At 53.8% G+C, this 27,561-nt stretch overlaps 1 protein-coding gene across 6 annotated transcripts; it reads right to left on the bottom strand.

Annotated features, from left to right (window-relative positions):
• Positions 1-169: 169 nt before the first annotated feature.
• On the bottom strand, positions 170-23,898 carry ARAP3 (ArfGAP with RhoGAP domain, ankyrin repeat and PH domain 3). 6 transcript variants are annotated; one of them, XM_040987855.1, is made up of 33 exons: positions 23,856-23,898; positions 21,924-22,432; positions 21,736-21,797; positions 21,527-21,638; positions 17,209-17,412; positions 17,023-17,092; positions 16,651-16,771; positions 16,371-16,555; positions 16,185-16,291; positions 15,727-15,926; positions 15,552-15,637; positions 15,242-15,424; positions 14,938-15,073; positions 14,285-14,401; positions 13,719-13,866; positions 13,524-13,626; positions 11,125-11,344; positions 10,383-10,446; positions 10,001-10,164; positions 7,472-7,684; positions 7,102-7,207; positions 5,733-5,880; positions 5,368-5,436; positions 4,147-4,221; positions 3,937-4,051; positions 2,857-2,985; positions 2,642-2,775; positions 2,352-2,434; positions 2,214-2,249; positions 2,025-2,088; positions 1,773-1,910; positions 1,536-1,574; positions 170-1,130 (listed from the first exon to the last, which is right to left on the bottom strand). In XM_040987855.1, exons 2-33 carry the CDS (start codon positions 22,211-22,213, stop codon positions 645-647), a joined length of 4,407 nt encoding a protein of 1,468 aa, XP_040843789.1. In that variant the 5' UTR covers positions 22,214-22,432; positions 23,856-23,898; the 3' UTR covers positions 170-644. The 6 variants fall into 6 exon arrangements, with proteins under 6 accessions (XP_040843789.1, XP_040840625.1, XP_040843063.1 ...); XM_040984691.1 differs by having other exon boundaries at positions 21,924-22,464; positions 23,856-23,890; XM_040987129.1 differs by lacking the exon at positions 23,856-23,898 and adding an exon at positions 22,554-22,663.
• Positions 23,899-27,561: the final 3,663 nt, after the last annotated feature.

Genomic DNA, 27,561 nt, shown 5'->3' with positions numbered 1-27,561 from the left:
CGGTTGTTTCCTCAACACATGAGCTTGTTGTCCGTCTGATTTTTTATTTCCTATTTTCCACTTCCCCTCTACAGTGGAGGATCCCCAAGAGCCGGGACCCCATTCAACCTGGCCACAGTTAGGTGCTCACTGCTCATTGCTTGAATGAATGAACACAAGCACAGCAGCCTCCTGGTTCCAAGATTTATTAATAGTGACCCATCCTTTTTTGGCTCCCCTTTGCCCCAGCTCCAAACCCCAATCAATTGCCCTACGCCAGGGCTTCAGCACAGTCCCAGAACGTAGGAAGTGGGGTAGTAAAGCTTTGGGCATCATCCAGGCTGCTGGCTTCCAAACCTTGTAGTAGTAGAACCCTATGTATCAAATCTATAAGCCAGGAGCTGTTCTTAGTGAGGAAATTATAATAAAACTTTCATGTTCAATTTTCTCCTGATTTCATGATACAAATGGGCTGCAGCCCAGAAATGGGCCATGACCTGCCCTGGCACACACAGCCTCCAGGGCCCTCCATCCAGTGCCCCTTGCACAGCACCACACTGGGTCCTGGGTCTCCCCTTCCAGGGCCAATGAAGCTCCCTGTGGGGTCTGCCCTGCTGGCAGCACGGGTCTCTTGGGCACATGCCCTCAGATTGCTGATCCTTGGGTCATGTGAAGGGCTGGCTGGAGGGAGGGCTGGAAGGGCAGGGCGAGTGCATGGGGAAGCCCGGCGTCTGTGTTGGAGGGCTGACAGGACTGGAGGCCTGGGGGCTGGATGGTTGGGAAGCACTTCTCAGGCACGCAGTGGTGTCCCCCTTCCTCAGGATGAGATTGTTGAGCTCTTGGAGCAGCTGCTCCTCCAGGGATCCCCGGGCCAGGGGATTGCTCTTGGCAGGGGGGCCTGGTGGGGGGTCAGGGGGCCTCTCCTCCTGGCCCAGGGTGCTCGCTTTAGAGAGAGGGGGTTGCTCAAAGGACCTCTGGCTGGCGAGAGGGGTCTCTGGTATGGCCATCCACTCTCGTGTGCTGGAGAGGGAGGTAGAAGTGTCCATGGTCAGCTCGGGGTAGGCGCCAACTTCCTCATATACTGGCTCCTCATATACAGGCTCCTCCTCTTCCTCCTGCTCCTCCACAGACCCCTGCGATGACTTCATTGGCTGGACAGGAGGAGGCAGGTGCTGAGTTAGTGACTCACATTTCTCAAGCCCTTCCTCCTGACCAGACACTACCAAGCCCTTGGCATGCATGACAGAGCCACCCTGTGCCATGGGTCACACTGCAGGTGAGTGCAGCAAGGTGCAGATTGATTAAGTAAGTTGCCCAAGATCATACAGTGATAAAGCCAGAGCTCATCTGATGACTTTGAACTGCGCTCACCTAACCACTTTCCTTCTACTTCTCACATGCTGTAACCACATCCTACCACATGTCATTTTTCTTCTTTCTACCCTCCCATCCCCCACATACACACACATACACAGGCTGCAGGACTGCATCAGGACACAGAGCTGCACCAGGGACAGAGGACACAGGCTCGTAGCTGGAGCAGGCACAGTACTCACAAAGAACATGGACAGGGTCCTCCGGTTGTGCAATCGCCGCTAAGAACAGGTGGGATGGGGATGAAGGGAGTGAGAGACACAGAGACACAGTGAGGTCTTGCAAGAGGCGGTGGGGGTGGAGGGGAGGGATACCGCGAGCAGAGGCAGTGGGCTGACAGGTGCAGCACTCCCTCCTGTAGCACGGCAAGGGGAAACACAGGGGTCAGGTGGGGGCTGGAGCAGGCCATGAGGTCTCACCAGGGTCTGATTGGCAGAGAGGAGGGTGGCTCCACTGTCATCCCCGCGGATGGGCAGCAAGGGCATCGTGCCAAACTTCTGACGGGCAAGTTCAGAGGATGATCGGCGTCGTAAGACCACTGGCTGCTGATCATCATACTGGCAAGAGGGTGAGAGGAGGTCACCAGTGTGCATGGAAGGCACTGAGGGGTACACAGCTGTGTCCTAGGGCTAGCCCACGGACCCAGTCCTAGGACGTTTCCTTCCCCTCACCTGGGCCTTAAGGATGCTGGTGGTCCAGTCCCACATCTCATCCTCATCAGTGCATGACAGGTAGCTGCAAGTGACAGAGAAGGCAGGCCAGAGTTGGGTCACGGCTGTCAGGATGGAAGAGGGATGGGCAGAAGAGCAGTTAGGGTGCAGAGCTGGGCCAGAGGAGAAGCGAAGCCGAGAGGTACTCACAGGTGCATCTTCTCCAGTATCAACGTGAAGCCCCACCTGGAAGGCAAAGACCAGTGATGTGACCAGAAATGCCCTGGGAACGGGTGGGTGGTGGTGGCAGGAAGGCCCCAGCCGTGTGGCCTAGCTAAGAACACTCACGGGGTTGGGGGCTTTAACTTCTTGCGGATTCCCAGGTAGACCTTGGCACCTTCCAGAGGCCACTCCCGTTCTGGTTTAGAGCTCTGAGAACAGGAATGGAGTTAGTGAGGTTGAAAGGTGAGAGCAGACAGTAGTGGTGAGTGAGGCCAAGAAGTCATGAGAGCACTAGTAGGCAATGGCAGGGACAGAGAGGTCATGATCAGAGAAACAATGACACAGCAGTGGGAGGCAGAGGGCTCCTTCCCCACAGCAGCAAGGCACACCCTGCCCCTCCAGCGTCAGGGCTTCACCTTCTTCTCCTTGAGTAGCAGCAGGCAGTGGTCACGCAGCAGGAAGAACCTCTCCTGGAAGCGGCTCCCCAGCAAGCGGGGCGGCTCCTCACGACACCGCAGCAGCCCCACGCGTGGGGTCTCACGCCGGATACCTAGGTGCAGACAGGTGATACTAGGTGTACACACCTGGGAGGGCAAGCCTGGAGGCCACGGCGTTGGGGAAGGAGGCTTACCTGTGAACAGGCAGCTGGCCCGGGCCAAGGGGACTTTTCTCAAGAGCAGGGATGCTGAGCAGGGCTCCGGGAGCTGGCACCATTGCAGGGCCTGCTCTAGGACCTTCTCTTTGGGGTGCAGTGGCCGCTCTGAAGGGGCAATGTGGGAGACAGGTACTAGCCATAATATCCCTCCAAAGCCTACAGCCCCCAACTCATGTCCTGGTAGTCATGCATTCATCCATCCAACTAGCCATGCAGTCACAGATGTTGTAGTGCTCTGTGCCAGGTACTGTGCCAGCACTGCAATCAGTAGTGAGCGTCAATACTCCTGGACTGCCTTCAGAAAGCCCACAGCTGAGTGAGGGAGCAGACCGTGAGCAGGTGTGTAAGCAAAACCACTGCACCCTGACAGATGCTTTAGAAAAAAGCAGTAAGCTGAGAGCCACAGGGCAACCACTGAGATGGGGTCACCAGGAAAGGCCTTTCAGAAGTAGCATCCAAAGTATGGGCCTGCAAGTTCTTAGGGATTAGGAAGAAGAAACTGTGTCTAAGATCAGGAGACAGCTTTCAAGCATGATGAGCTATGAGAACAGAGGCCCCGAATCAGGAAAGATGTATTTGGGGAATGAAACTGCCGACATGGCTATAGCAGGGATGACAGATAAGAGAACCAGTGATGGGAGATGAGGTCTGAAAAATTAGCTCAGGGTCTCATGAGTTCTGATAAGGAATTTCAAGTTCAGTGAGAAGTCACTTGAGCTTAGAAGACAGGTCTAGGTCAAAAAAAAAACTTCAGCATTAACGGCATCAAAAACCACAAACAAGAATGGATGACTTGAGCCTCAGAGAAATGTAAAGAAGGGAAAGGGGCCCAGAATCATGCCCTGGCTCCTGCCATCATTTTGGAATCTCCTTTAAAGCAAAAAGCAAATCCAGAATTTGGAGGCTCACTAAAGCTGAAAGGAGGGGTGGGTCAACCAGGTTGAATGTCCCCTCACATGAATGATTTGGATAAACAGAATGTCCACTGTATGTGAGGTCACTGAAGACCTTAATGACACCACCCCCTACACATGCATGCATACTGGTCACACTCACCAAGTTCCCCATGTTCGAGAATCTCAAATGTCACCCAGAGGTCTGTGCCAGCTGCTGTCCCCCGCATCTCCAGCACCTGGTTGGTCAGCTCCTCAGCAGTCAGTGTTGGGGACACCTGGGTCAGGACAAGAGCAGAGCATCCCTGCGGGTCAGGCCATTGCCCCTGCCCCCACCACGGTCCCATCATTCCCCAGCCTCCTGAGGACTGACCTTCAGGGTTACACAGTTGTCTGGGAGCTGCTGTTCTATGTAGACCTCCATGATGAGGTCTCCAGCCTGGGACAGCTGTGAAGATGTGGAAAGAAGTTGGGAAGACACAGAAAGGATACAGAGAAACTGGAGTTAGAAGTACCTCATAACAGCCTGCTCTCACAAAGGTCTCCCAATTCCTCACTATCCCCTCTCCAGCTGCCACCAACGTCACTCAGGCCCTTGAAAGGGAGAACTCCAGGAGCAGTGTGAAAATTTACACAAAATGAAGTCATTCTTGTTGTTCTCCACTGGATGTGGGGTTGAAAGGCTCACAGCAATGAAAGAGGACCCACTTAGGACATGGACGTCTACCCCAAGAAGTACCTCACTGACTCACTCTAACTAGGACCCTGCCCTATTACTTTGCAATTGACGATCTATTTGTCAACCATGACCTTAAAACCAGCATTACACATTAACCACATAAACCAGAGTTTGCCAGTTCCTGTAAGCACCAAAAATGCCCATGGCCTTTCTCTGAAAATAACTTGGGTATGTTTTTCTGTCCTGATAACCCTTCACCCCCTTCCTTTGTTCTCCAGACATGCCAGAGGCCTCTCAGTGTGTGTGCATGTCCTGGATTGCAGCCCATTCTTAGTTTATTCTCAAATAGAAGTTCCTTTGTCAGAGACTCACTCTGTACTTTTGACTTCGACAGGTAGAAGTGCGTCTGTAGGCTGTGTACAGCATAGTGCGGTGGCTGGAGCACAGGACTGCCATCAGACAACCTGGCTTTGGCAACTCTCACTACACATACTGCAACCTTGAATAACTGACCCTCTGAGGCTTAGCTTATGTAAAAAACAATCAGACTACATACTTCATGGACTTGTGAAACACTAAAAATTGAGATCAGAGGTGCCTGGGATATAGCAAGTCTCTGCTAATATTTGCATTGTATTTATTATTATTCTCACTGTTTGCTGACTTGACCAACTCTTCCTTGGGTCACTAACAGAAGTGAGGTGTTGCTAATGGTACACCATCTTATAATAAAAATAAAACATTATAATAAAAGATAGTAACAATTCCCCAAAGAGATTCCCTCCTTGGGTTTCCCCTTTCTCCCAGAGAGCTGAGGGCCAGTGGGCAGGAAGGGTGGGCTGAAAAACTTCCCCAGCTGGGTAGGTCAGCTTCCCATTTGGAGGTCCCCTCATGTCATCAGACAGGATCCGTTACCTGCACATCCTTCCAGGTGGTGATAAGATTGACCTCCAAGTCAATCTGAGCTACCTGGTCAGAATCGATCTGTGAAAGAGCCAAGACAAAGTGTCAGGGTTGAAGTGGTGCTGGGAAAGGAGATGTACAGGGCAGATCTCAAGGCTGGGGCCCTGGGGAAGAGGACTGGAAGCCTGCAGAGCTAAGAACCAATGGGGTAAATGGGTTGGCAATGTGGGTGTGCGAGAAAGTGGCCCAGAGTTCTGTGAGGTGGCTCCTGATGCAGTCACTTGAGGGCTTGGCAGGGCTTGCTGGGATAGGCCCTGAGTCCTACAGGGGCAGGGAAAAGGGACTGCAAGCAGGGAGAGGGGTCAGGAGAGCCTTACATCAAAGACACAGACGTAGCCATCGATGAGTTCCTGCAGCACCCGCACCTCGTGCTCCCCACGCCCATCTGTCTGGAATACACTGGGCGCAAAGAGCAGGGCCAGGTTCCGGGTGCACATCTGGTTTAAGGCCGCACACTTCTGTACCCTGCAGAGGGATCACTAGGGTCATGAGAATGCAGTTTATATATTTCTGTCATCCATTCATTCAGTAGATACTTATTGGGCCCCCTACTGTATGCCAGCTCCAGTGCTAAAGGACTCGAGGAGCCCAGGGATGATAAACACAGCAGGGAGCAGAATACTTCTTACATAAAGGGACAGACAGTATTTTAGCTTTCCAGGTCATACAGTCTCCACCTTAGCTCCTACGGTGGCACAAAAGGGATCACAGGGGCCCAGCACAATGGCCTAGCGGCTAAAGTCCTCGCCTTGAATGCGCCGGGATCCCATATGGGCGCCAGTTCTAACCCCGGCAGCTCCACTTCCCATCCAGCTCCCTGCTTGTGGCCTGGGAAAGCAGTCAAGGACAGCCCAAAGCCTTGGGACCCTGCACCCGCGTGGGATATCCGGAAAAAGTTCCTGGATCCTGACTTCCGATCGGCATAGCGTCAGCCGTTGTGCTCACTTGGGGAGTGAATCATTAGACAGAGGATCTTCCTCTCTGTCTCTCCTCCTCTCTATATCTGACTTTCCAATAAATAAATAAATCTTTTTTTTAAAAAAAAAAAAGGGGGGGGGCGGATCACAGCAAACATGTAAGGGGATGGGTAGGGCTTTATACTTTATGTATAAAAGCTTATTTACAACAACAGGGGACGGACTGGAATTGGCCCACATGCATGTAGTTGGTCACTCTCGGTATAACACAGTTAGACATGCCAAGACACATACCCCCAAAACACAGGCAAAGGGGCAAAGGTAGATCTGCATCTTATTTATCTTCACATGTCTAACATCCATCCCTTTCCCTGACATAAAAATAAAAACAAAAAAAAATTAGCATTGATCACTAATTCTTTCTGAAGGCCTAGAGGCCTACAGCATGCCAGGTGCTAAAAGACTTTCAAAGGAATTATCTCACCGAATTTGCACATAACCCATGAGGTGAATACTATTCGTGACATAATCTTCCTTTCAGAAAGGAGGAAAATGGAGCTCAGAGAGAAACAAATGCTGGACCCAAAGTGACATGGCTAAGATAAAGGAGCCAGGATGAAGCCCGGCCCTAAATCCGGTCTCTGAACCTTTATGCTATGACTCCCTCACACCACAACTTTGTGGCATGCAGAAAGCAAGGAGAGCGTGGGGTCAGCCTGAGGGGATGGAAGGTCAGGGGAGGAATCTGCAGGGGTCTGGCCATGCTCACCGGTAGAGATGCCCAATGAGGGTGGCCAGAGTGCGGCGGTTGACCCGTGGCAGGCAGCTGATTACTTCTTTGTATTTCTCCAGACGTTGGTTCTTCTGGGGCAGCTCTGGGGAGGGAAGGAGAGGGGTTGGAAAGGATTCAGGAAGAGATAGTAGGAGGCTGGTGGGGGGGGGGAGGGAGGCTTAGAGAAACAAACCCAGGGCTGATGTGCCTCTCCCTTACCCATCTCCCCCTGGGCCAAGTCCCTTGACCATCCTCCTGTGTGGAGGGTTAGGGGTTGGGAATACCAGGACAAGGCTACCTAATTCGAGAATGCCTTGGGGATATTAGGGATCAAGAGAGATCTCAGGTTTGCAGGGATTTGGGGTACCGGCAGCTTCCCTCCAGCGAGGCAGCAACCGTGCACAGGTCACAGGGTCATCGAGCTCCCGAAAGAACCGTTTGAGCGTGTCGGTGACATCCTCCACAAAGTGTTCCCCTGGCCGCAGCTTCACAGACCGGGCATCCCTCCGGAACTCGGCCAGGAGCCGCAGGCTGCGGGCACGGGCACCTCCTTTCCGGTATACACCCTCCAGCCGGAGCCCTGCAAAAAACCAGCCCTGTCTGCTCACCTAGTGCCAAGATGAGCCCCCAGCAGGCAGTCTGCGATCCCCTGCATGCTCTGTGGCTGCTGGAGGTAGGGAGTGCTGCAGAGTCAGGGAGGAGGAAATGTGCACGCCCAGGTCTCTGCTGGAGTCCTCACTCTCAGTAACCTTGCACCCCAGCAAGCTGTACCCCAATGCACATTGCATTCTTAAACAGTATGTTCTGAAGTCACATTACCGTTGAACCTCATATCTGCAGATGTTTGCCCAAGTCACTAAAATTCATTTGTAACCACTAACCTCCCCACCCTTGCCTGATCAGTAAGTCTTCCCTCAGCGTCCACATGGCATTGGTTATAGAACACTCTCCCTACCCCACAGGTACCCACGTCGCTTATATAAAATGGTATGGTATTTGCATATAGCTGTACACATGTGTCTGTATATGTATATTTTTAATAATTTTAGATTATTCATAATACATAATATAACATAAATGACATCTAAATTGTTGATACTGTATTGCTTACAGAACAATGACAAGGAGTACAAATCTGCATGAGGCACTTTCAGCACAGTGGTTTGTCGCTGCTCAGAGTGCCTGAGGTGCCTTAAGGCCCAGGCCTTCTGCTTCTGATCCAGCTTGCGGTCAGTGCACTGGAAGGCAGCAGGTGGTGGTCCATGGACTTGGATCACTGCCTCCCAAGCAAGAAACCTGGACTGAGCTAGATTCTTGGTCTCAGTGTAGCTCAGCCCCAGCTATTGCAGCTACTTGGAAAGTAAGCCTGTGGATGGAAGATCTCCCTCTCTCTGCCTTTCAAATAAAATGAAAATAAATAGAAAATTTGGATATACTTTCCCCTATTTGAATATCTTCTATGAAGAATCTAAGGATGGAGCGTTAGTTAGACTTCTGACCCTTCCCCACCCACCTGCAGGCCCATGCCGACACAGAGAGAGAAAAACAGTTTGAGCTCCCTCCTCACTCCCCTCCTTCCCAGCCAGCCACCAGTGACTGAGGGCATGTTTCTGCTAAGGTCTTCTATTGTAAACAGTGACATTCTGGTATACACAGAGCCACATATTTCACATTTTTGTGCTCTTTGCTGATGAGTGCACTGTTTTAAAACCCTGGCCCAGTGCAATGCCAAAATACTGCCTAGTCTTCCTCAGTTGTATGAGGCAGTTGTATAGTGTTTTACAGAGAAAATCCATGCATGAGGCAAGCCTGGCTCAGGCATGAGCTACAGCGACACAACCTTGAAGTCAGCACTGAAGAATCAACCAAATGTACGGAATAGGCTGTCTTTACACAGCCACAGAAAATAAGGCTTGTGCGTATTGCTCGGTTGATGAAACTGTAACAAGAGGTTCATGGGGAACAACTGAAGCCTGTATTTCCCCTGCAGCAGCCATTCAGTATTCCCGAAGCACCTGCTGAGACTTTGACAGCACAACTACTGTGAACTGACAGGCTTTCTCCCCCACTAGTCTATGAACTGCGTGTGGTACTTCCCCTGTACATTGTACACTGCTGTCTCCCTGGCATGTGGTTCCCAGTACCATCTCAACAAGTATCTGCTGAAAGAACAAGGGTGGAGTGGGGCGCTCAGAGGGCAGATTCTGATGTCCACGCCGCACCTCCAGGGCTCCTCACTACGCCGCTTAGTGCACGAAAGAGAAGGAGCTATCATGTGGGCAGAGTCCCTGAATGTGGCCACTGCTGCCAGGTGGAGAATGTCTGAAGCTTCTGGCCATTCACTGTTAAGTACCAACCTATGTGTTGGCTCACAGGGGTATCTTCCTCCACCTTCACCATCCTCCTTCGTTTTTCTGTGAATTTCCCTTCCCAAGAGGATTTGCAGGGTAGACAGGTTCTATTGGGTCTTTGGAGAACATAACTGAGGCCAGAAGCCCACAAAGAATTCTGGAAACCACCTGCATGGCTGACCCTTGCCTCTCCCAGGGGAGTAACTCAGCTCAGGTCATTGCTCTGCATGCTCAGTCCTATCTGCCCATGCCCCAGTGACCGCTCCCGCTGCCAGGCCCTATGCTCCATGTGTGACATGCATTATTTCCTATCCTGAGAAATGAGTACTCTGAGCCCCATTTCATAGACAGACAAACTGAGGCTCAGGAAAGCAAATCCATTTGCCCACAGTCAGACTGCCAGCAGGTGCTATCAGACTGCAGTCTCTGAAGGGAAAGCTCCTCCAGCCACCTGCCCCTGCCCCTCCAGCCCTCAGGAACGGCACACATACAGTCTCCATTCCCCACCCTTCCCACCAGCTCAGCATCAGCCAGTGCCTACTCACCATGTTGGGTGACAAAACTGATGCAGGCATCCACGATGATGGGGATGTCACCCCGGCTCATCTGCTGCTCCTGCAACCCTGTGCCACCCCCACCAGCTGCTCCGCCAATGGCTGCGTTCCATGCTGCAAAGTCCAGTCGGCCCTCTCCCTGCAGATACAGGGTCCTGAGACCCAAGAGTCTGAGTCACAGTGAGCTCCAGGGCTGTACTGGGATAGGGGACCCAGGAGCACAGGAATCAGACTTCCCAGAGACACCAGCAGGGGGCAGCAGCACACTTCCCAGATGGTCCCTCAGCTGGGCGCTCAGCTTTAGGGAAGTGAATGGCTACTGGTGGATTCCAGAAAGGAGGGCTCAGGATCAGGACAAGTGTGCAACATTTACCTGCCTGTCTCCACTAGGACCAAATGCTCTTTCTTGTCTGGAGTGTCTGCTGCAGGGACCATACCTATGGGAATCATTGGGCATCGTTATGATCTGCATCACAGTGACAACTTGGGCACAAAGGCCTAAGGTCCACAGCTGTCAGGCTAGAAGCCTCTCCCTGCCAACAAATGCTCAGTGAAACCTACACTCACTGGAAAGATGGTACAGCACCCAGAGGTGGTGCATCCTGCCTCGGTCACAAAATTCAAACCCAGGCCACGTTTCCCTAAAGTCCTATATCGCTATCTGACTTCCTTCCTCTTTCAGGAGAAAGCAGATCAGTGACAGCACTCAATCACCTTCCCCGCCAAGTCGGCGACGCCAAGTATCACTAACAGCAGTAGCACTGGTAACACCTAGCAGGTGCTGAGCACTTACAAGATGCCTCCTGCAGGCTCAGTGTTGAGTGTTATACCTGCACTACCTCATTTAGACCTCAATAAACCACTCTGAGGAATGGCTTATTATTGTACCCACTTTAAAGCTGAGCAAACTGAGGCACACCGAGGTTAAATAACTTGCCCAAGGGCACACAGCTAGGACATGATACAGTGTAGAGTCCACATCTGGTGAGTCTGCCTACAGTGCTTATACCTAAAGTGACAGTATGTTAGTTTCCCAAAGGGACCTTCAAATGAAAAAGGTCCACTCCTGCCCACGCCTATGATTATCCTTTATCCCCGCCCCCATCCCTACTCACTGATCTCCTGTAGCCGCCGGAGATGCACCATGTCCTCAGGGGCTGGGGGCCCAGGGCCCGGCGCTGGACACAGGAAGAGGTGGTCACCACGAAGGAGGCCAAATCCTGCCAGCCAGAGGCCAGAGGCCAAGGCCGTGTGGGAGGGGGAGCGCAGCCAGAGGCGGCCCAGCCGCAGCAGACCCGGGCCCAGCAGCTGGTGACAGCTCAGCGGGGAGAACCACTGCAGAGGAACACAGGGGCCAGGAGAATAGGAGGGGAGATACAAGGTGCAGGAGTGGGGATACTGAGAGAGAGCAGAAGGCAAGGAAGAGCGGCAGGCGGAGGGGCAGAGGGCACAGGCAAGGCCTGAGGAGGAGATTGGGAGAAGTCCCACTCGGTGTGTTCTTTGGGCAGCCTTGGGTCCATAACTGGGGCGTGGTACATTATACCCGGGCAACCCCCGCATCCCAGGGAAGGGGAGCTGGGGAGAGGCCTCGCAGAGGAAGGGGCACCTCAGGTGGACTCCAAAGCTGCATTTGTCTCACATCACCCACTGCAAGGTGCCCAGTTTTGTCCATTTCTCTTTTTATAAATTATTTTAAAGATTTTTTTAACTGGAAATTAGAGAGAAGGAGAATAGGAGAGAACAGGAGGAGAAGAGGAAGATCTTCTGTCCTATGATCCACTCCCCAGGTGACCACAGTGACCGGAGCTGAGCCAATCCAAAGCTAAGAGCCCAGATCCTCTTCCGGATCTCCTATGCAGGTGCAGGATCCCAAGACTTGGGGCCATCCTCTTTTGCTTTCCCAGGGGAACTGGATGGGAAGTAGAGTACCTGGCACATAAACTGGCACCCATTTGGGATCCCAGCACTTATAAGGGGAAGATTTAGTCATTGAGTCATCTAGCCGGGTCTCATTCCTTTTTCTTTTTTAAATTCCAATCATTCACTAACGAATGCCTTCATTTATAATCCTAAACACCACCTGCTGGACTCCTTCCTAATGAGCCTAGAAAAGCAGCAGAGGGTGGCCAAGTGCTTAGGCCCCTGTATCCATGTGGGATACCCAGATGAAGCTCCTGAGTTAAGCCTGACCTAGCCTGGCTGCTGGCAGGAAGGAATCCAGCAGATGGAAGATCTCTGTCTTTCCCTGGGTCTCTGTTAACTCTGTCCTTCAAATAAGCAAATAGAACTTAAAAGATAATAATAAAAAATAAATGTAAAAACCTGGAAAACTGAATCAATAAAGCTACACAAGCTCCTGGGTTTTCTAATTAGAATCAACACATACACTGACCCTGCCAAATGGTTGTAGAAGATTCCAGATGCTTCAGTTCTGTGCTTACCCTGCTATGGACCATAACAAAGAGCCCCCGGGACCAGTGTGGAGTGCCAGACCTGTGTAGCACTTGAGGTCGTTCTGGGAGAACTCTGGGTCATTCTGGGACCCAGCTGGGAGGGCCACAGGCAAGCCCTGAGAGGGCAGGAGGCCAGCCATCGGCGTGAGGCTCGCAGGACAGCCGCAGCAAGCACTCCTAGGTGAGGAGTGGCACATGTCGCAGAGATGGCCCAGAGAAGCCAGAAGATGCTGACACTCTTGCTCCCCAGCAAATGAGAAGCCTGTAGGGCTGGTGGGGCTCAGCTCAGCAGAGCAAGGGCAGAGGAAGGCAGCCATAAGGGGTTAAAGAGGAACTGCAGCCTGCACACGACTTTGACTTTCTGAGAAGTTGTCAGAAGGGGAAGGAGGGCACAGGGTGAAAAGTTGAAGGTGGAGCATAGCCTGGGGAGAAGCTGCCGTCATCGGCATCGTCATCCTCACCACCACCATCATTATCCACACCCACACAAGGAGGGAGGGCTCGTTGTGGGGACCACACACGTCACTCCACCCTCCCCTTTTACGCCCACTCTACAGACTGGGAGGGGCCCTTGGGTTGTGAGTTGTAGGACTGAGTTCCCACGACAGCAGACCCCAGGGCCTGAACCTTTCACTGGGGAGTGAGGGGGCTGCAAAATCCAGGAATCTAACAATTTAGACATCCATCGGAAGGCAGCTTTGCCTCAGGGCCTGTTGGGGAACCAGGGCACGGGAAGGAGGGCAGCAGGAGTCAGCGGAAAGGGCCCACACCAGAAGCTCACAAGGTAGAGGCCTGAGTCTGCTTCCTGAGCTTTGCTGCCTGCTAACTCTGTGACTCCCTAACCTTTGAGACATCAATTTCCTGTGCAAGACATCAATAACCCTAACCTCTGGGAGCTATTGGGAAAATTCAACAAGACAGAGCATGGGCAAGGACTAACACAGAGTCCAGCAGGAAACCTCAGCCAATAGCCAAGAGGTAGGAGCCATGGCAGGTAGGGACAGGGCAGCCATGAGCCGTAGTGGATGGGGGCTGGGGGAGAAAGACACCTGCCAGCTCACCTTGCCCACGGCACTGGTCCAGGCCTCTAGACTGTCAGCTCCATCCGTGCCAAAATGCTGGATCCTTCCACCAGTGAGAATGAGCTCAAAGGAAAAGGGAAGCCTGGAGGGAAGACAAGGTCAGGGGGCAGGGTGTGAGGCCTGCAGCCGGGAAGAGCAGGAGGTGCAGTGCAGCGCGCACAGGGTGGCCGTTACCTGTCCAGGTCACCTGGATCCGTGGGTGGGGGACTCACGCCCAGACACACGACATCTTGGGGCTGGATCGAGCTGAGGGGTTCAGGGCTACTTTCCGATGCAAACATTTCCAGAGCTGCTCCAAGCACACACCACAGGCGGGGGGGAGCTGAAGGGGACAAAGAGGGTGACTAGGCAGAAGACTCCACCTCTGCTGCCATAAAGACTGTTTGTTACCAGATATTCTATGCCAAGCCTCCTGCCTAGGTATGATTCTCACCCTGCCCAACCCATATCATCTTTATAAGAACTCCAGGTAGTAGATATTCTATTCAGACCCATTTTGTAGATTGGGAAACTGTGTCTTGGGTTTCGAGCACCCTGGCCAAGTCATGGAGGTAGGAAATGGCAACACTGCGGTTTGGCTGGAACATTCTGGCTCCAGAGCAGAGGCTCTCAATTATCACCCGGGCACAGCTCCTTCTTGCCCCCAGGGCATGACTCCATTTTCCCACCCCAGCCCATCTGTGCTACACTCACATCCACCTGCTGTCCCCATCCCCTCCCATCCCTCAATTGCCCCTCACCATCCCGGCCCCTGCGAGGCGGAGGGGGTCCAGCTTTGTTGCTGATGGGACCACAATACAGGAAGCTGCTGTAAGTGGCGGGCACCACCACCTCATTATACACACCAGGGGAGGGGTCTGCAAGGGGAAGAAGCAATGAGGTCAGCCCAGTGCTAGGTGATAGTCTCACCCACTTTGGACAGATGGAAGAAGTCTCTTGGACAATTCTACTGGCAGCAGTAGCCCCATGGGAATGGAAGAGCGGGAACAGAATAGAGGGTAGCAGTAGTGTAAGGGAACAAGGAGGTCTCTGCCTCTGCTCACCAGCCAGCCCCACAGACAGCTCCGGGTGCAGACCCCAGAGCGCAGGCCATCCCGAGAGTGCCCAGCCCCTCTGCCCTGGCCAACAAAGACCAGCATGCATAGCGATGCCGACCGTTTCTTTGAGAACCCTGGCCCATGGGTTGACCCTGCTGAGATGGCCCAGCATAAGCTCCTGGGACAGCCAGACCCAACCTAGGTCATGAACCCCATCAGTCACCCCAAAACCTCAGGAAACAAGGACTGAAGCTCTGCAGGCCACTGTGTGGTGAAGATCCCCCAATTCCCCGGAAAATCCATGCCACAGTGTGGGCTGAGAATTCCTAGAAGAAAGAAGCCCTTAGAAGGATGACCTGGGGGCAGGAGGCCAGGGAAGCTGCCATCGAAGGCTGAAGGGGACCAGGGCTCCTCGCCCTCAACAGACTCAGCACAGAGGAGTTGGGTCATATTTTTCAGCAGGTTGGGTCCGGCTACAGCTGCACACAGAGCCTGTGGGAAGGGAAGGGCTCGGTCAGCCCAAGCCAACCCATGAGAACTTTAAGAAAAGACCCTCCCAGTCAGGACCAACAGCCTCCCCACTCCAAGTCCAGGCATACCCCAAACATAAGAGGCTATGCCCTCCCCAACACCCTTCAGGCCCCAACCTGGCCCTCGGACCTGGAGAAGCTGGCTGTGATCAGGATACTGAGGGTGGGGCTTCCGGAAGAGACCCAGCCGGTACTTCCGGGAGATAAACTCCCCCCGGGAGCCAGGGGTGGAATCTGGGTGCAGCCTCTCACCGGGGGGTAGTGCCCCTGCCCAGAAGCGGTTAGCACGATCGTTGCCCAGGGTGATGAACAACTGCGAAGATGATAAAGAGCAAAGGCAAGTGACAGGAGTTCAGGAGTCCCAGTGCTGTCTCTACGCTGGGCCCCAAGCCTTTTGCAAAGGTGACCCTTCCCCTTCTTCCCCACCTCGTTCTCCAGACCTGTACTATTTCATTACTCCACACGCTTGTGTCCAGCTTGAGGCTCTGCACCTTGGAGATCCCAGACCCCAAGGCCCGATGCTGACCTGTCAAAGTGTTAAGAGGCACGTGGCGCAGGCACCCTGAGCCTGCCTGCCCCAAGGAAGCCCCTGTCCATGTCCCGCTCTGGGCTCACCTGCGCACTGCTTGCAGATGACCACGCCCAGGTTGACGGCAGCCCAGTCCGGGCGGGAGGCCCCACAGTCCGCACAGTGCCGGTTTGCCCGATTGGACCAGATCTTCTCAGCCACCTCGTAGTCAGACAGGGTCTCGGTTACTGCTTCCTGCAGAGCGGCCGCCCAGCTCTGCCGAGCCCCCCCAGACTCGGCTGTGAAGCTGAGGGGTGGACAGCCAGTCTGTGGGCATGGACATGCCCGCTTCCCCTAAAGTCCCAACCCGTTGGCCATTCCTGCAGGAGCCACCACAGGTCACATCTGGACCAGCCCAGGCCCTTTGGACATCATGGGTCTTGCTCACTGGCCTTGTGTACCCATCTGTATCCACTGACATCCCACTATGGAGGCCCCGTGTCCTCTGTACCCTGAGTCTCCCTCTAACGTGCTCCAGCCTGGCGTCCCCCAGCCTGGTCCCCACCTGAAGCAACGATGGGGTGTGAGCAGATCAAAGCCTCGACTCTTGGTCTCCCGGACGCTGCAGCCTTGTAGTTCGATGAAGCAGATGCCGATGCCCAGAGAGAAGGCCTGATGGGACGGGGCAGTCATTGTGGGAGGGGCCAGGATGCACAGGCCAGCTCTGCAGTCCTGACCCAGCTCTCCTCACCTGTTCACTCTTGTACAACGCCAGTTCTCCAGGGCTCAAGGCTGCAAACACCTTGGCCTTGTGCCCACGCAGCTCCAGCATGCCTGTGCGCAGGGGGCGTGGTGGCTGCGGGGGCCGGGGCTGGCCCTGGAGCCGCTGCTCCTTCAGGCAGGACTGCAGCGTGGAGCACCACATGTCCCGCTGAGCTGGTGGGGCACAGGACAGAGGGTTAGGCAGGGTCGTGAGCTCACACAGGCTCCCTCCCTCTAACCCTGATCTGGCAGACCCCCTCAAGCCTCACCTTCGCTCTCTGTGCGGAACACAAACACCCTCTGACCGGTGACGACCTGGAACTTGTTGTCCTTGCTGCTGCGGGTCATCTCAATGGCAGTCAGAGGGATAACACCCTTGGGGAAGGGGTCCTGGGGAGAGAGACAGTGACATATCGCAGGGAAAGGATCTGAGCCACAGGTAGGGACCAACCTTTCTGCCATACCTGCTTTCATGCAATCAGCACTGGGTGTCCAGACCTGGGCATAGCCACTTGAGCGGCTACCTTAAACGTTGGCATCAATCATGCAGTGACCAGCCCCACCAAAGCTTTTTTCTTCCCAGTCCCAGCTCTCCCCCCACCTTCTCCCCAGTCTCTGCGAGGCACGTCCTGGTCCCCCACCTTGTCACTGCCAAAGTACATCAGACTCCTCCCGTTGAACTGTACAAAGCGTCTCTGGAAGACATAGTTTCTGGGGAAGGAAGAAACCAAGATGAGGGAGTGTTTGGGGTTGGATGGAGCCAGCACACCTGAACCCATTACCACTTCCCAGCCTCCCAACACCCCTTCCCTCCCCAGGAACCACACCCCTGAGGGGAGAGCTTGTCCAGCCAGGCGCTGAGCAGGGGCATGGGCCGGTCTGCCGTGGAAGAGAAGCTGGCGTAAGGTGAAATGAGTTCATCGCTGGTTTCCTCCAAGTCCAGGGTGGGCAGAGACAGGCTGCAGTCACCAGGCAGCTCCAGGCTGGCATAGCCAGCATCCTCCCGGGCCTCCAGATCCTGCCTGCTAAGCCTTGGGGGTTGTGGGGGAGGGTAAGACAGGGAGGGACACACATCAGACCCAAGACCCTGGGCGTCCTCTTTGTAGTTTCTCCTCCGACCCGCAGCACCTAGTACAATGCCTGACAGGGACCAGGTGTGCTTTTCCATCAGCGGAATAGAGAGATTGGGAAGCCAAATGATTTGCATCGAGTTTTCATGCTGATCGTAGTTGGGAGCCTTTTAATTAGCATCTTTAATTAGCATCTTTAATTAGCATCTTTTAATTAGCATCTCTTATATCTTTCCCCCAAACAAAACACTTACGTCATTTATCTGAAAGGCAGAATTACAGAAAGAGAGGAGGAGAGATAGGTCTTCTGTCTGCTGGTTCACTCCTCAGTGACAGCTCAGGCGCATTTGCAAGGAGCTGAATGGGAAGTGGAGCAGCAGGATTCAAAGAGACACCCACATGCTGGTGTTGCAGGTGGCAGCTCAACCTACTAAGCCACAACACTGGGCATCATGATTGGGATTTTCAAAGGGAAACTTTCAGTCTTTCTCCTTCCTCTGCTATGACCATCACTAGTGTGGGAAAGTTGAGAGAAGGCTGCATGGATGGCTCCCTGCCATGACTACCCATAGCTAATCAATACATCTTATTGGCTCCTTCTCCAGGAAGCTCTTGACCCTCTCTCCCAGGACCAAGTTCCCAGGAGCTCTCACTGGGACTATGGGAGCTGCCCAGCTGGCCACCTGCTTCCCCTCATGCCATCCCTCCTACAATCACTCTCCTGCAGCCACCGGAGAGTTCCTCCAAGAATGCAAATGAGGGCCCAGCGGCATGGCCTAGGGGCTAAAGTCCTCGCCTTGAACGCGCCAGGATCCCATATGGGCTCCGGTTCTAATCCTGGCAGCTCCACTTCCCATCCAGTTCCCATCCAGCTCCCTGCTTGTGGCCAGGGAACGCAGTGAGAACGACCCCAATGCTTTGGGATCCTGCACCCGTGTGGGAGACCTGGAACAAGTTCCTGGCTTCGGATCAGCACAGTACCGGCCGTTGCACTCACTTGGGGAGTGAATCATCGGACGGAAGATCTTCCTCTCTATCTCTCCTCCTCCCTGTATATCTGACTTTGTAATAAAAAGTAAATAGATCTTTAAAAAAAAAAAGAATGCAAATGAAATCACTTCACCTTCCAGTATGAAAGCCTTCAACAATGCCCCACTTGCACTTAGGCTAAGCCCAAATTGCTCACCCCAGTGAGCTGTAAGAACTTGTGGTCCAGTTGCTTGCACATCGGCTACTCCCCCCGTCTCTGCCTCTATCTCACTCACTTTAGCTTCCATCATCACAACCATATCCTCTTTCTTTTCTCAGGGTCTTTGCATATACCATGCCCTCAACCCAGACATGCTTCCTTCCATGCTTGCTCACCCTCCAGGTCACTTGCTCAGAGAGCTTCTTAACCACCATGGGTCCTCCTTCCTTCATTTTACAATTTTTTTTTTTTTTTTTTTTTGCCTTCATTTAAAGATTTATTTTTATTATTTTTTTATTGGAAAGGCGGATATACAGAGAGGAGATACAGAGAGGAAGATCTTCCGTCCGATGATTCACTCCCCAAGTGAGCGCAACGGGTCGATGCTATGCCGATCCGAAGCCAGGAGCCTCTTCCGGGTCTCCCACATGGGTGCAGGGTCCCAAAGCCTTGGGCCGTCCTCGACTGCTTTCCCAGGCCACAGGCAGGGAGCTGGAAGGGAAGCGGGGCTGCCGGGATTAGAACCGGCGCCCATATGGGATCCCGGGCGTGCAAGGCGAGGACTTAACCACTTGCGCCACCGCGCCGGGCCCATTTTACAATTTTTTTTAAGCTCAACAGCACAGAATCACTTGGCAAATTTTAAAAACATCACCAGGACCTGGGATCCAAATCAAACAGTGAAATTTAGGAGCGAGTGGGGCCCAGGCACCTGTAGTTTCCAAAGTTCCCGGGGTTGTTGGGACAGCTGAAGTCGAAAATCACATTCGACGCTGTTTGTTTCCTACTTCCTCGAGAAATTGCAGCAATCAGATGAGCACCCCCGCAGACTCTCAGCGCCACATCTGCCCAATTCCACGCAACACTCCGCCTGCCTTCAGCTACTACAATAAACACCTCTGACTAAAGCAGACCCTCCTCTGTGCATTTGATCTCATTCCTCTCACCTACACAAAAACATCACTCCATACTTTCTTCTCCATCCCTCCCCTACGTAGCTAACTGCCTCTCAGTACCAGATGATTCCTACTCACAAACACAGGTCACATTGCCTCCTGCGGAAGCAGCCTTTCCCTGTCTCCAGGTCTGCTATGCACAACCACGACAATGCTCAGCTTTTTGCTGGAAACTCTGCAAACACCTACTCTGTGGCTGCAATCATCTAAAGTCTTTTAAAAAAAAAAAAAAACCTAATCTGTATGCTTTGAATTCTCCTTCTATTCATCCTCTTTTTAAAACTAATTTCTTGGGGACTGGCACAGTAGCCTAGTGGCTAAAGTCCTCGCCTTGCATGCACTGGGATCCCATATGGGCACCAGTTTGTATCCTGGCTGCTCCACTTCCCTTCCAGCTCCTTGCTTGTGGCCTGGGAAAGCTGCTGAAGATGGTGGAAAGCCTGGGGACCCTTCACCTGCAGGGAGACCTGGAAGAGGCTCCTGGCTCCTGGCTTTGGACCAGCTCAGCTCTAGCTATTGCAGCCACTTGGGGTGTCAATCAGTGGATGGAGGATGTTTCTCTCTGTTTCTCCTTTATTCTGTAAATACTACTTTCCAGTAAAAAATAATCAAATCTTAAAAAACACACACACACACACACACACACAACTAATTTCTTCTCTCAAGAGACAGAGCTCCTATCTGCTGGTTCCCTCCTTAAATGCCTGCACTGGCAGGCGCTGGGCCAGGCCTAGGCCAGGAGCCAGGACCTCAGTCCAGGTTTCCCACAAGGCTGGCAAGAACCCAACTGACTTGAACCATCCTCAATGCCATCAACAGGGAGCAACGCAGGGACTGACTCAGGTCCTCCACTGTGGGAAGCAGATGCCCGCCCCTCTTCTTTCCACAACCCTCTCTGCCCAGGCCTTCCCTGCCCATACACCCTGAGGCTGTACTTGTTCAGGTCTCCAGCAACAGACTTCTCAGCAGTGACTACTGCTCTCCACTGCTTTTTTTTCTCCCTCATCCCAAGCTGATGTGAGAGTCTGCCTTCAGAAACAAGCCCTTCTCATCATTTCTTCCACCATTCCCACACTCCGAGATCTCTCCCCGCACAGGCCTGTGCACTTCTGCCCCTAACCTCATCCCAACACAGCCACTGGCAGGGATCCTTCATAAACTGAAGTTCAAACCTTCCTTGACTTCCGTGTCACAAGCCAACACTCTACTAGGTTCCACCTCGCAGGGACACTTTCACTACTCCTAGTGACACCCTCCCTTTACTGGTCCATGTCTCCCAGCTCTGCCAGGGCTGCTCACAACTTGGATGCGGCCCCTGGTGGAAACCCACATCCTGGCCACTCCCGAGCCCATGACGTTCTTTCCTCAGGTGTCCTCCCAGCTCACACTCTCATCATGTTTAAGCCTTTCACTCAAAAGTCTCTTCCTTAATGCTTTGATAACTCTTAAAGAAAAACTTCTGTTCCTGCCACCTATCATTCCCCCATTCACCCTCCCACCCTGCCCTAGTTTTGTCCCATGGCACTTAACACTTTTTAAGAAAGCACATAACTGACTGTGCTTATGCATTCACACTCCCCACCAGGACATGGGTTTCCGTGTACACTCACTCATCCCAAACATCTACTTCTGGCATGTGACAGTTGCTCAGTAAGTATGTATTGAAAGAATAAAAAGCCAGTTTTATCTCATGTTTTATCTCATGGGTCCATGTTTGTCTATTCTATCACCCGTCTTCTGGACTGAGCCTCAACCTGCTACTCAACAGTGGCACTGGGTCAGTTTCAGCCAACTTGTATCCAGGGTGCAGCACGGGCACACACTGCACGGGGTACATTATACCCCTAATGTATAATGAGTTCACTGCATGCACAGCTCAGCCACTCCTTGAGTGCAACTCTTCCTCCCACAGAGCCCACAGAGGACTCACCTGTGTTCAGCCTGGTCCTGACAGGTGCCTCTACCCACTCTTCTGTCAGAGGCCCCTGGGACCCCAACAGACTGGACGCCATAGTACAGGCAGCCAGGATCCATGATGTGCACTGGCAGGGGGCAGAGGGTGAGGCAGAAGAAAAAGATCAGATAGAACTTGACAGAGCGTACCCCGCCGCAGACCCATGAGAAATCAAAATCACCTACCTGTTCCTGTTGTGGGTCTCAGGGCAGGAGTGGGGGCAGCTTTCTGGGTGCTGTCTGGGGTGCTAAGGGACATGTCTATTGGTTAGTATGCAAGAGAGAGGGGGAAGGACAAGCCTTCACACACTGTTCCCCCACCCCAGCCCTTCCCTCCACCAAACACCAGATCCCTAGGAACCAACCCCACTCACACTTCCTGAGCTGCATGCGCCCCGCCTCTTAGGTCCAGGCCAAAGTAGATGGCATTGGGCATCATCTCCACCGTATCTGGCAGTGAAAGCTGCCCAGAGGAGGAGCTGGGGAGCGGAGGAGACTTTGGGCTGGATTCTGGGCTCCTGGAGGCTTCTGATCCTCGAAACGTTGGGCTCAGTCCAGGTCTCTGGGTGGTGGCAGGGCCAGTGAGCCCAGTAAACACAGTCCTGGGCTTGGGCACAGGCTTGGGAGTCTGGGCCGGAGGGTCTAGGCCAGAAGAAGGCTCCATGGTGCTATCTGATTTGGGATCCAGAGAACACTCCACTGTGCCAGCCTGCAGCAGGCGCAGAATACGTTTCCGGTGCCCTGTGGCGTGGATGCCCAACTGCCTCAGCTGCTCGTGGCCCAGGCCTCGGGCTGCACCTGCCGTAGCCAGGCCATGCTGCCGGAACGTGTCTGCATACTGCTCCAGGTGCACCGTGGCCAGCCACACAGCGATGTCCAGGTCCTGAGGGGCAGCCATGGGGGCTCAGGCCATTGCTGGGGGGAGGGGCAGGGGGAAGGGAGGGCTCAGGTGGAGATCCCCCCTCCCTGCCCCACAATCTAAGGCCTGGACAGGGAGTACCGACCTCCAGTCTTCTGTCAAAGGCAGCCTGTAATCTGGAACGCTGGGGGGGGGGGGATGTGTCCCAGAACAGCAGAAAGGATTTCTTGTTAGTAACTAACAGGAGAATGCCCTCATTTACTGTCAAGGAAGCTGAGGAAGGGTCTTTCCTGGCTTACATCAAGTCGGTGTTACTGTTGACACCAAGTTCCTGCCCATCCTGGGATAGGGCACTACAGAGATGAGGAGAGGGGAAGGGGGTGTGGCCAGGTGTCATAGTGGCACAGGAATCGAATGAGAGAGGTAGCGTGGGCAGGAGAAGGCCATGTGGGCTGACCCCACTGCTGCTGCTTGCCACGGCTGAGGCCCAGCCTGCACATCCTAATCCTGCTGGCTCCCTGTTCCTCCTCCCCTTCCACCTATTGTCTCTGCTCAGACTTCCTTCCTGTCCCTCCAGCCTCCCCCCACCCCAACATCCTGCTTGCCAGGGTCAGGCTGCCCAGACGGCCCTAGAACCAGTCCCAAGGTGTGGGTCCTGGCCTGGGCAGGGGCTGCTTGCAGGACGGGCATTGGTAGGGGACCTAGGAGTTGGTGGATCCCTGGTCCCAGGTTCTCCTCCACCACCAGCCCACACAGCCTGCTGGCCCCTCACTCTGCACTCCCTGGGTCCTCCCACACCGTGGGGTTCGGTCTGCCCCACCCCATTCCCCTGAATTTCACCTTGGTCCTGCTCCTGTCCCTACCCCACTCCCTTTCCAGGTCTCTCCCTAAAATCTTGGCCGCCCTCTGCTCTTTCCCTCTGGATTACTCTATCATGGAGGCCGTCCTTGCCTAGGTCTCCAATTCTAACCACGATGTGTGTGTGTGTGTGTGTGTGTGTGTGTGTGTGTGGTCACCTTTGACCCCGGGTTTCTGTCCGGAGAGCTCTCTCCCTCTTGGCCCCAGCATCAGCTCTGCTCTTTTGCTGGCCGGTCCCATGTCCACACCAGGCTCGCTGGGGTGCAGAGCCTGGGCCCTGACTCAGGGTCCCCACTCGCTGGCGACTCAGGCGCAGCTCGAGAGCACAGGATTGGGAGCCCCGAAGGGCTCGCTCTGTGGACTGGTGCAACAGGGTCCGGTGGGCAAGCCGGGCAGCCGTCTGGCCGGGAAGCCATCCGGCCTGCACCAGGGGAGGGGAGAGGGGGTGGGGGCAGAGGCCGGGCCGCAGCCGGGAGGGGCGGGTCGCGCGTGGAGGGGAGCTAGGCGGCCGGCGCCGAGGGGCGCGGGGTGCCCACGAGGGCCCTCGAGGAACGGGGCGGGGAGGAGTCCGGGGCGCGGGGGTCCTCACCTCGCTGCGCGGCCGCCGTCCGCTCCGCGCTGCCCGCCGTGCCGTCCGAGGCTGGGGGCCCGGCCGCCGGCCCCGCCTTCCCTCTGCCCTCCCCCGACGGCCCCGCCCCGCCCCGCCCAGCAGCCTCCATGGCCCCGAGGTTGCTCCTTGTGCAAGCACCGGCCTTGGAGTGGTTAGCGCTCCTTACTCAACGGCCCCACTGGTCCCCGGCGCTGCACGTTTGGCCCTCTCCGGAAAGGGATCAGAACGCGTCTTGGGGGAAGGGAGGGTCGAGTCAGCCTTAGGGAAGGGGCACAAAGAGGCAGAGACCGGAGGGAGACGGGGGACAGAGGTGGGAACAGAGAGAGGGAAGCTGCGGAGGCCACGTGTGCATCCCCTGCTGTCCTGTCCAAAGGCGGGAGAAGAGGTAGGAACCTAGATCTCCAGGGCGTTGTCTCCTGCCCCCAGCCCGCTGTATGGCCAATGGCACCTGGTTTAACGCGGGCCAGAAGGGAGATTCAGAAGTCACAAATAGACACAGCCACTCAAACAGTGGGCCCCCTGCATGAAGCCCCCCATCTGGGGGGGGGGGAGGAAGAGGCGCAAGAACCCACAGAGTATCTCCCCTTTGCTGCCCATCCTCCAGAGACCTTGGGTTCTTGCCACTCATTCAAGGCAACATCTTCACCTCCATAAGTGAGGCTTGGGCTGCCTCTTGCGGGATGAAGTGGTGTCCAGCAAGTACAGTGACCCAGTAACCGGGAGCATGAACAGCCTTTATTTTCTTGGGAAAAGTCCTTTCCCCTTATCCAGCAGGCAGCAGGAGGCCTGCGGGGAGATGGGTCCTCTCCCCTCCCCCTCTCCTGCCCCTGCCCAGGCTCAGGCACTTCCCCCACTAGAGCCGGGCCTGAGGGAGGGGGGACGGGGAAGGGGAGGGGAGACCAGGGCCGGCGGCTGTTTTCCTGTTTGTAGGAGAGGAAGTTGGCTGTGAGTCAGCAGACACAGGAACTGTCCGTGGCTAGGGGAAGACCCCTGCCTTGGAGGCCCAAGGAGGGAGTGCCAGGGGAGATGTCACTAAAGGTGTCATCTGCACCCTCCCTTCCGGGAGCCCACCCCACCCACCCCAGGGCCTTTGAGAAAGAAAGTCCTGATCATAATAATTCTAGGGGGCCCGGCGCGGTGGCGCAAGTGGTTAAAGGTCCTCGCCTTGCACGCCAGGGATCCCATATGGGCACCGGTTCTAATCCCGGCAGCCCCGCTTCCCTTCCAGCTCCCTGCCTGTGGCCTGGGAAAGCAGTCTAGGACGGCCCAAAGCTTTGGGAACCTGCACCCGCGTGGGAGACCCGGAAGAGGCTCCTGGCTTCGGATCGGCATAGTATCGGCCCGTTGCGCTCACTTGGGGAGTGAATCATTGGACAGAAGATCTTCCTCTCTGTCTCTCCTCTCTGTATATCCGCCTTTCCAATGAAAAAATAATAAAAATAAATCTTTAAAAAAAATAATAATAATTCTAGTGGTCAGTACTAATGGCAGTCAGTCATGGAGAGCTTACTAGGACCCTGCTCCAGGCCAATGTGGCTTTGCACACATAAGTGAGTCCTCACAGTATCCCTCTAAGATAGGGAATTTTATTGCCTCCACTTGACAGATAAGGAGGACTTGTAAATAACTTGCTCAAGACCCTGCAGCTAAAACACATGGCCAGCTTGGGCCGCAACTACCCAGCTGGAAGGGGAATCCTGTCCTTCATTCCGGAGGGCAGCTAGGATGGCTACCACGTGGCCCTTCCCGCCTTGCAATGGTGAGGAAGGGCATGAACCAGGGTCCCTGTTGTTCCTCTCTGCAGTGCAGCAAGGAACCTGCTCTAAGATCACCTCCCAGCCACCAACAGAGCTCAGACAGAGGTCCTGGGTTCTGACCCAAGCCTGGAACATGGGGGACTCACCCAACAACTAGCTTGGCTTGCAGAATTTTCCAGGGATCTTATTGAAGTCTCCATCAGCTGCTCTCTCCCAACCTTCCTTCCCTCCCTCTCTTTGAAGTTCTCCCAGCTGCACATTTCCCCCTTCCCCTCTCAGAAGCAAGACCCCCTCATCAAAATGTTGTACAATGGTCCTGCCCTGGAAGCTGTGTCTTAGAGGACTCAGACTAACCCTGCAAAACAAAGAGAGCAAAAGGGCACAGGCTGCTTCCCAGGATGGAGAGGAGGGACCTGGGTGCAGGCTATGCCATGTCCCTTTGGCCACCTGCTAAAGGGTGTGGACCTATCTCAGAGTTATGTTTTCAAAAGCATAACATAGCAGCCGACATTTATGGTGCAATAGGTAAAGCCACAACTTAGATGCTGGTATCCCATATGGGAGTGCTGGTTGTTGAGGCTCTGGTATTCGTCTCCTGATCCACCTTTCTTCTAATGTGCCTAGGAAGAAAGGAGAATATGTCTCAAGTGCCTGGGCCCCTTCAACCCATGTGGGAAACTTAGATGGAACTCCTGGCTCTGGCCTCCCAGACTTGGTTTTTCAACCCTTTTGGAGAGTGACCCAGCAGATGGAAGATTCTCTCTGTGTTGCTTCATCTTTCAAATAAATAAATATTTTTTAAAATATAAAGGACTACAAAGGAAATCATTTACATTGTGATACAGTTATAAACCTACTTCAGTGTGATACAGTGTGGATAAGCTGTTTTGTTAATACTCTAAACGAGATTTAATGGTAGGTTGGAACCTCCCGCCATTTTGAAGCAGTGGTGAGCATAAAAAAAGATTTCAAAAGATCTGAAATACTGTAACAACATAAAAACGAACTCCTGTGTGAGTTCCACAGGTACAGAACTACCATTGTGACTAATGTGACGGATTTGTTGCTACTGTCATAATTGAAAGAAATGATAAATTTTGGCTAGAGATTAATGAAAGTAATAAAATGTGTCCCCCTCTAAGTTCACTGACTCCAAGTCAAGGGCACCAGGGCTTTGACTGAGGAACAGAGCAGAGCCGGAGAGGGAGACCCAGGGGCCTCCCTCCCTCAATCCCTACTTCCCTTCTTCAGTTCGATGACAAGGTGTGGGAAGAAGTTTCTGGTCTCAAGGTGCTATCTTTCTTCTTTCTTTATCCCTAGATTTCTATCACACATTGAATAAGATTTGGCTAATGTAAAGTTTATTTATTTGTTAAATATTTATTTACTTGAAAGAGTTAGAGAGAGGAAGAACTCTTCCATCCGGTGATTCACTTCCCAAATAGCCACAACAGCCAGGAGTGAAGTCAGAAGCTTCTTTGAGTGGGTGCAGGGACCTAAGCACTTGGACCATCCTACACTCGTTTCCCGAGCTCAGTGGCATGGTGCTGGACTGAAGTGGAGCAGTCGGGACTCAAACCAGCACCCATGTGGGACACTGACATTGCAGGCTACAGCTCTTGCTGCTACAATGCCCAGCCCCTTACATAGACTTTAAACCTCGAAGTCTTCATCCTCTGCCTCTCCCTGTCCTTCCCTGTGGGCCTTTCTGCTGTGCTGCATCTGTCTCTGGGCCCATACTGTGCCACTGAGAGGACAGAGCAGACCCAGGGCATCCTTATAGTCTGGGCATAGAAGTAATGCCCATGAACTCTCCAGCAGCTCCCTGTGTATCTCTCTTTGCTCCTGCCCAAACAGTATACAGTCACTGAGGAGGCAGTTTTAGCCAAAGAGAACCACACGGAAGCATTCAGAGCCGAGTCTCTAAA

Source organism: Ochotona curzoniae, unplaced genomic scaffold, assembly GCF_017591425.1.
Source record: "Ochotona curzoniae isolate NIBS_2020 unplaced genomic scaffold, NIBS_Ocur_1.0 contig_1, whole genome shotgun sequence".
Lineage (NCBI taxonomy): Eukaryota > Metazoa > Chordata > Mammalia > Lagomorpha > Ochotonidae > Ochotona > Ochotona curzoniae.
This window is presented reverse-complemented; position numbering and strand designations above follow the sequence as displayed.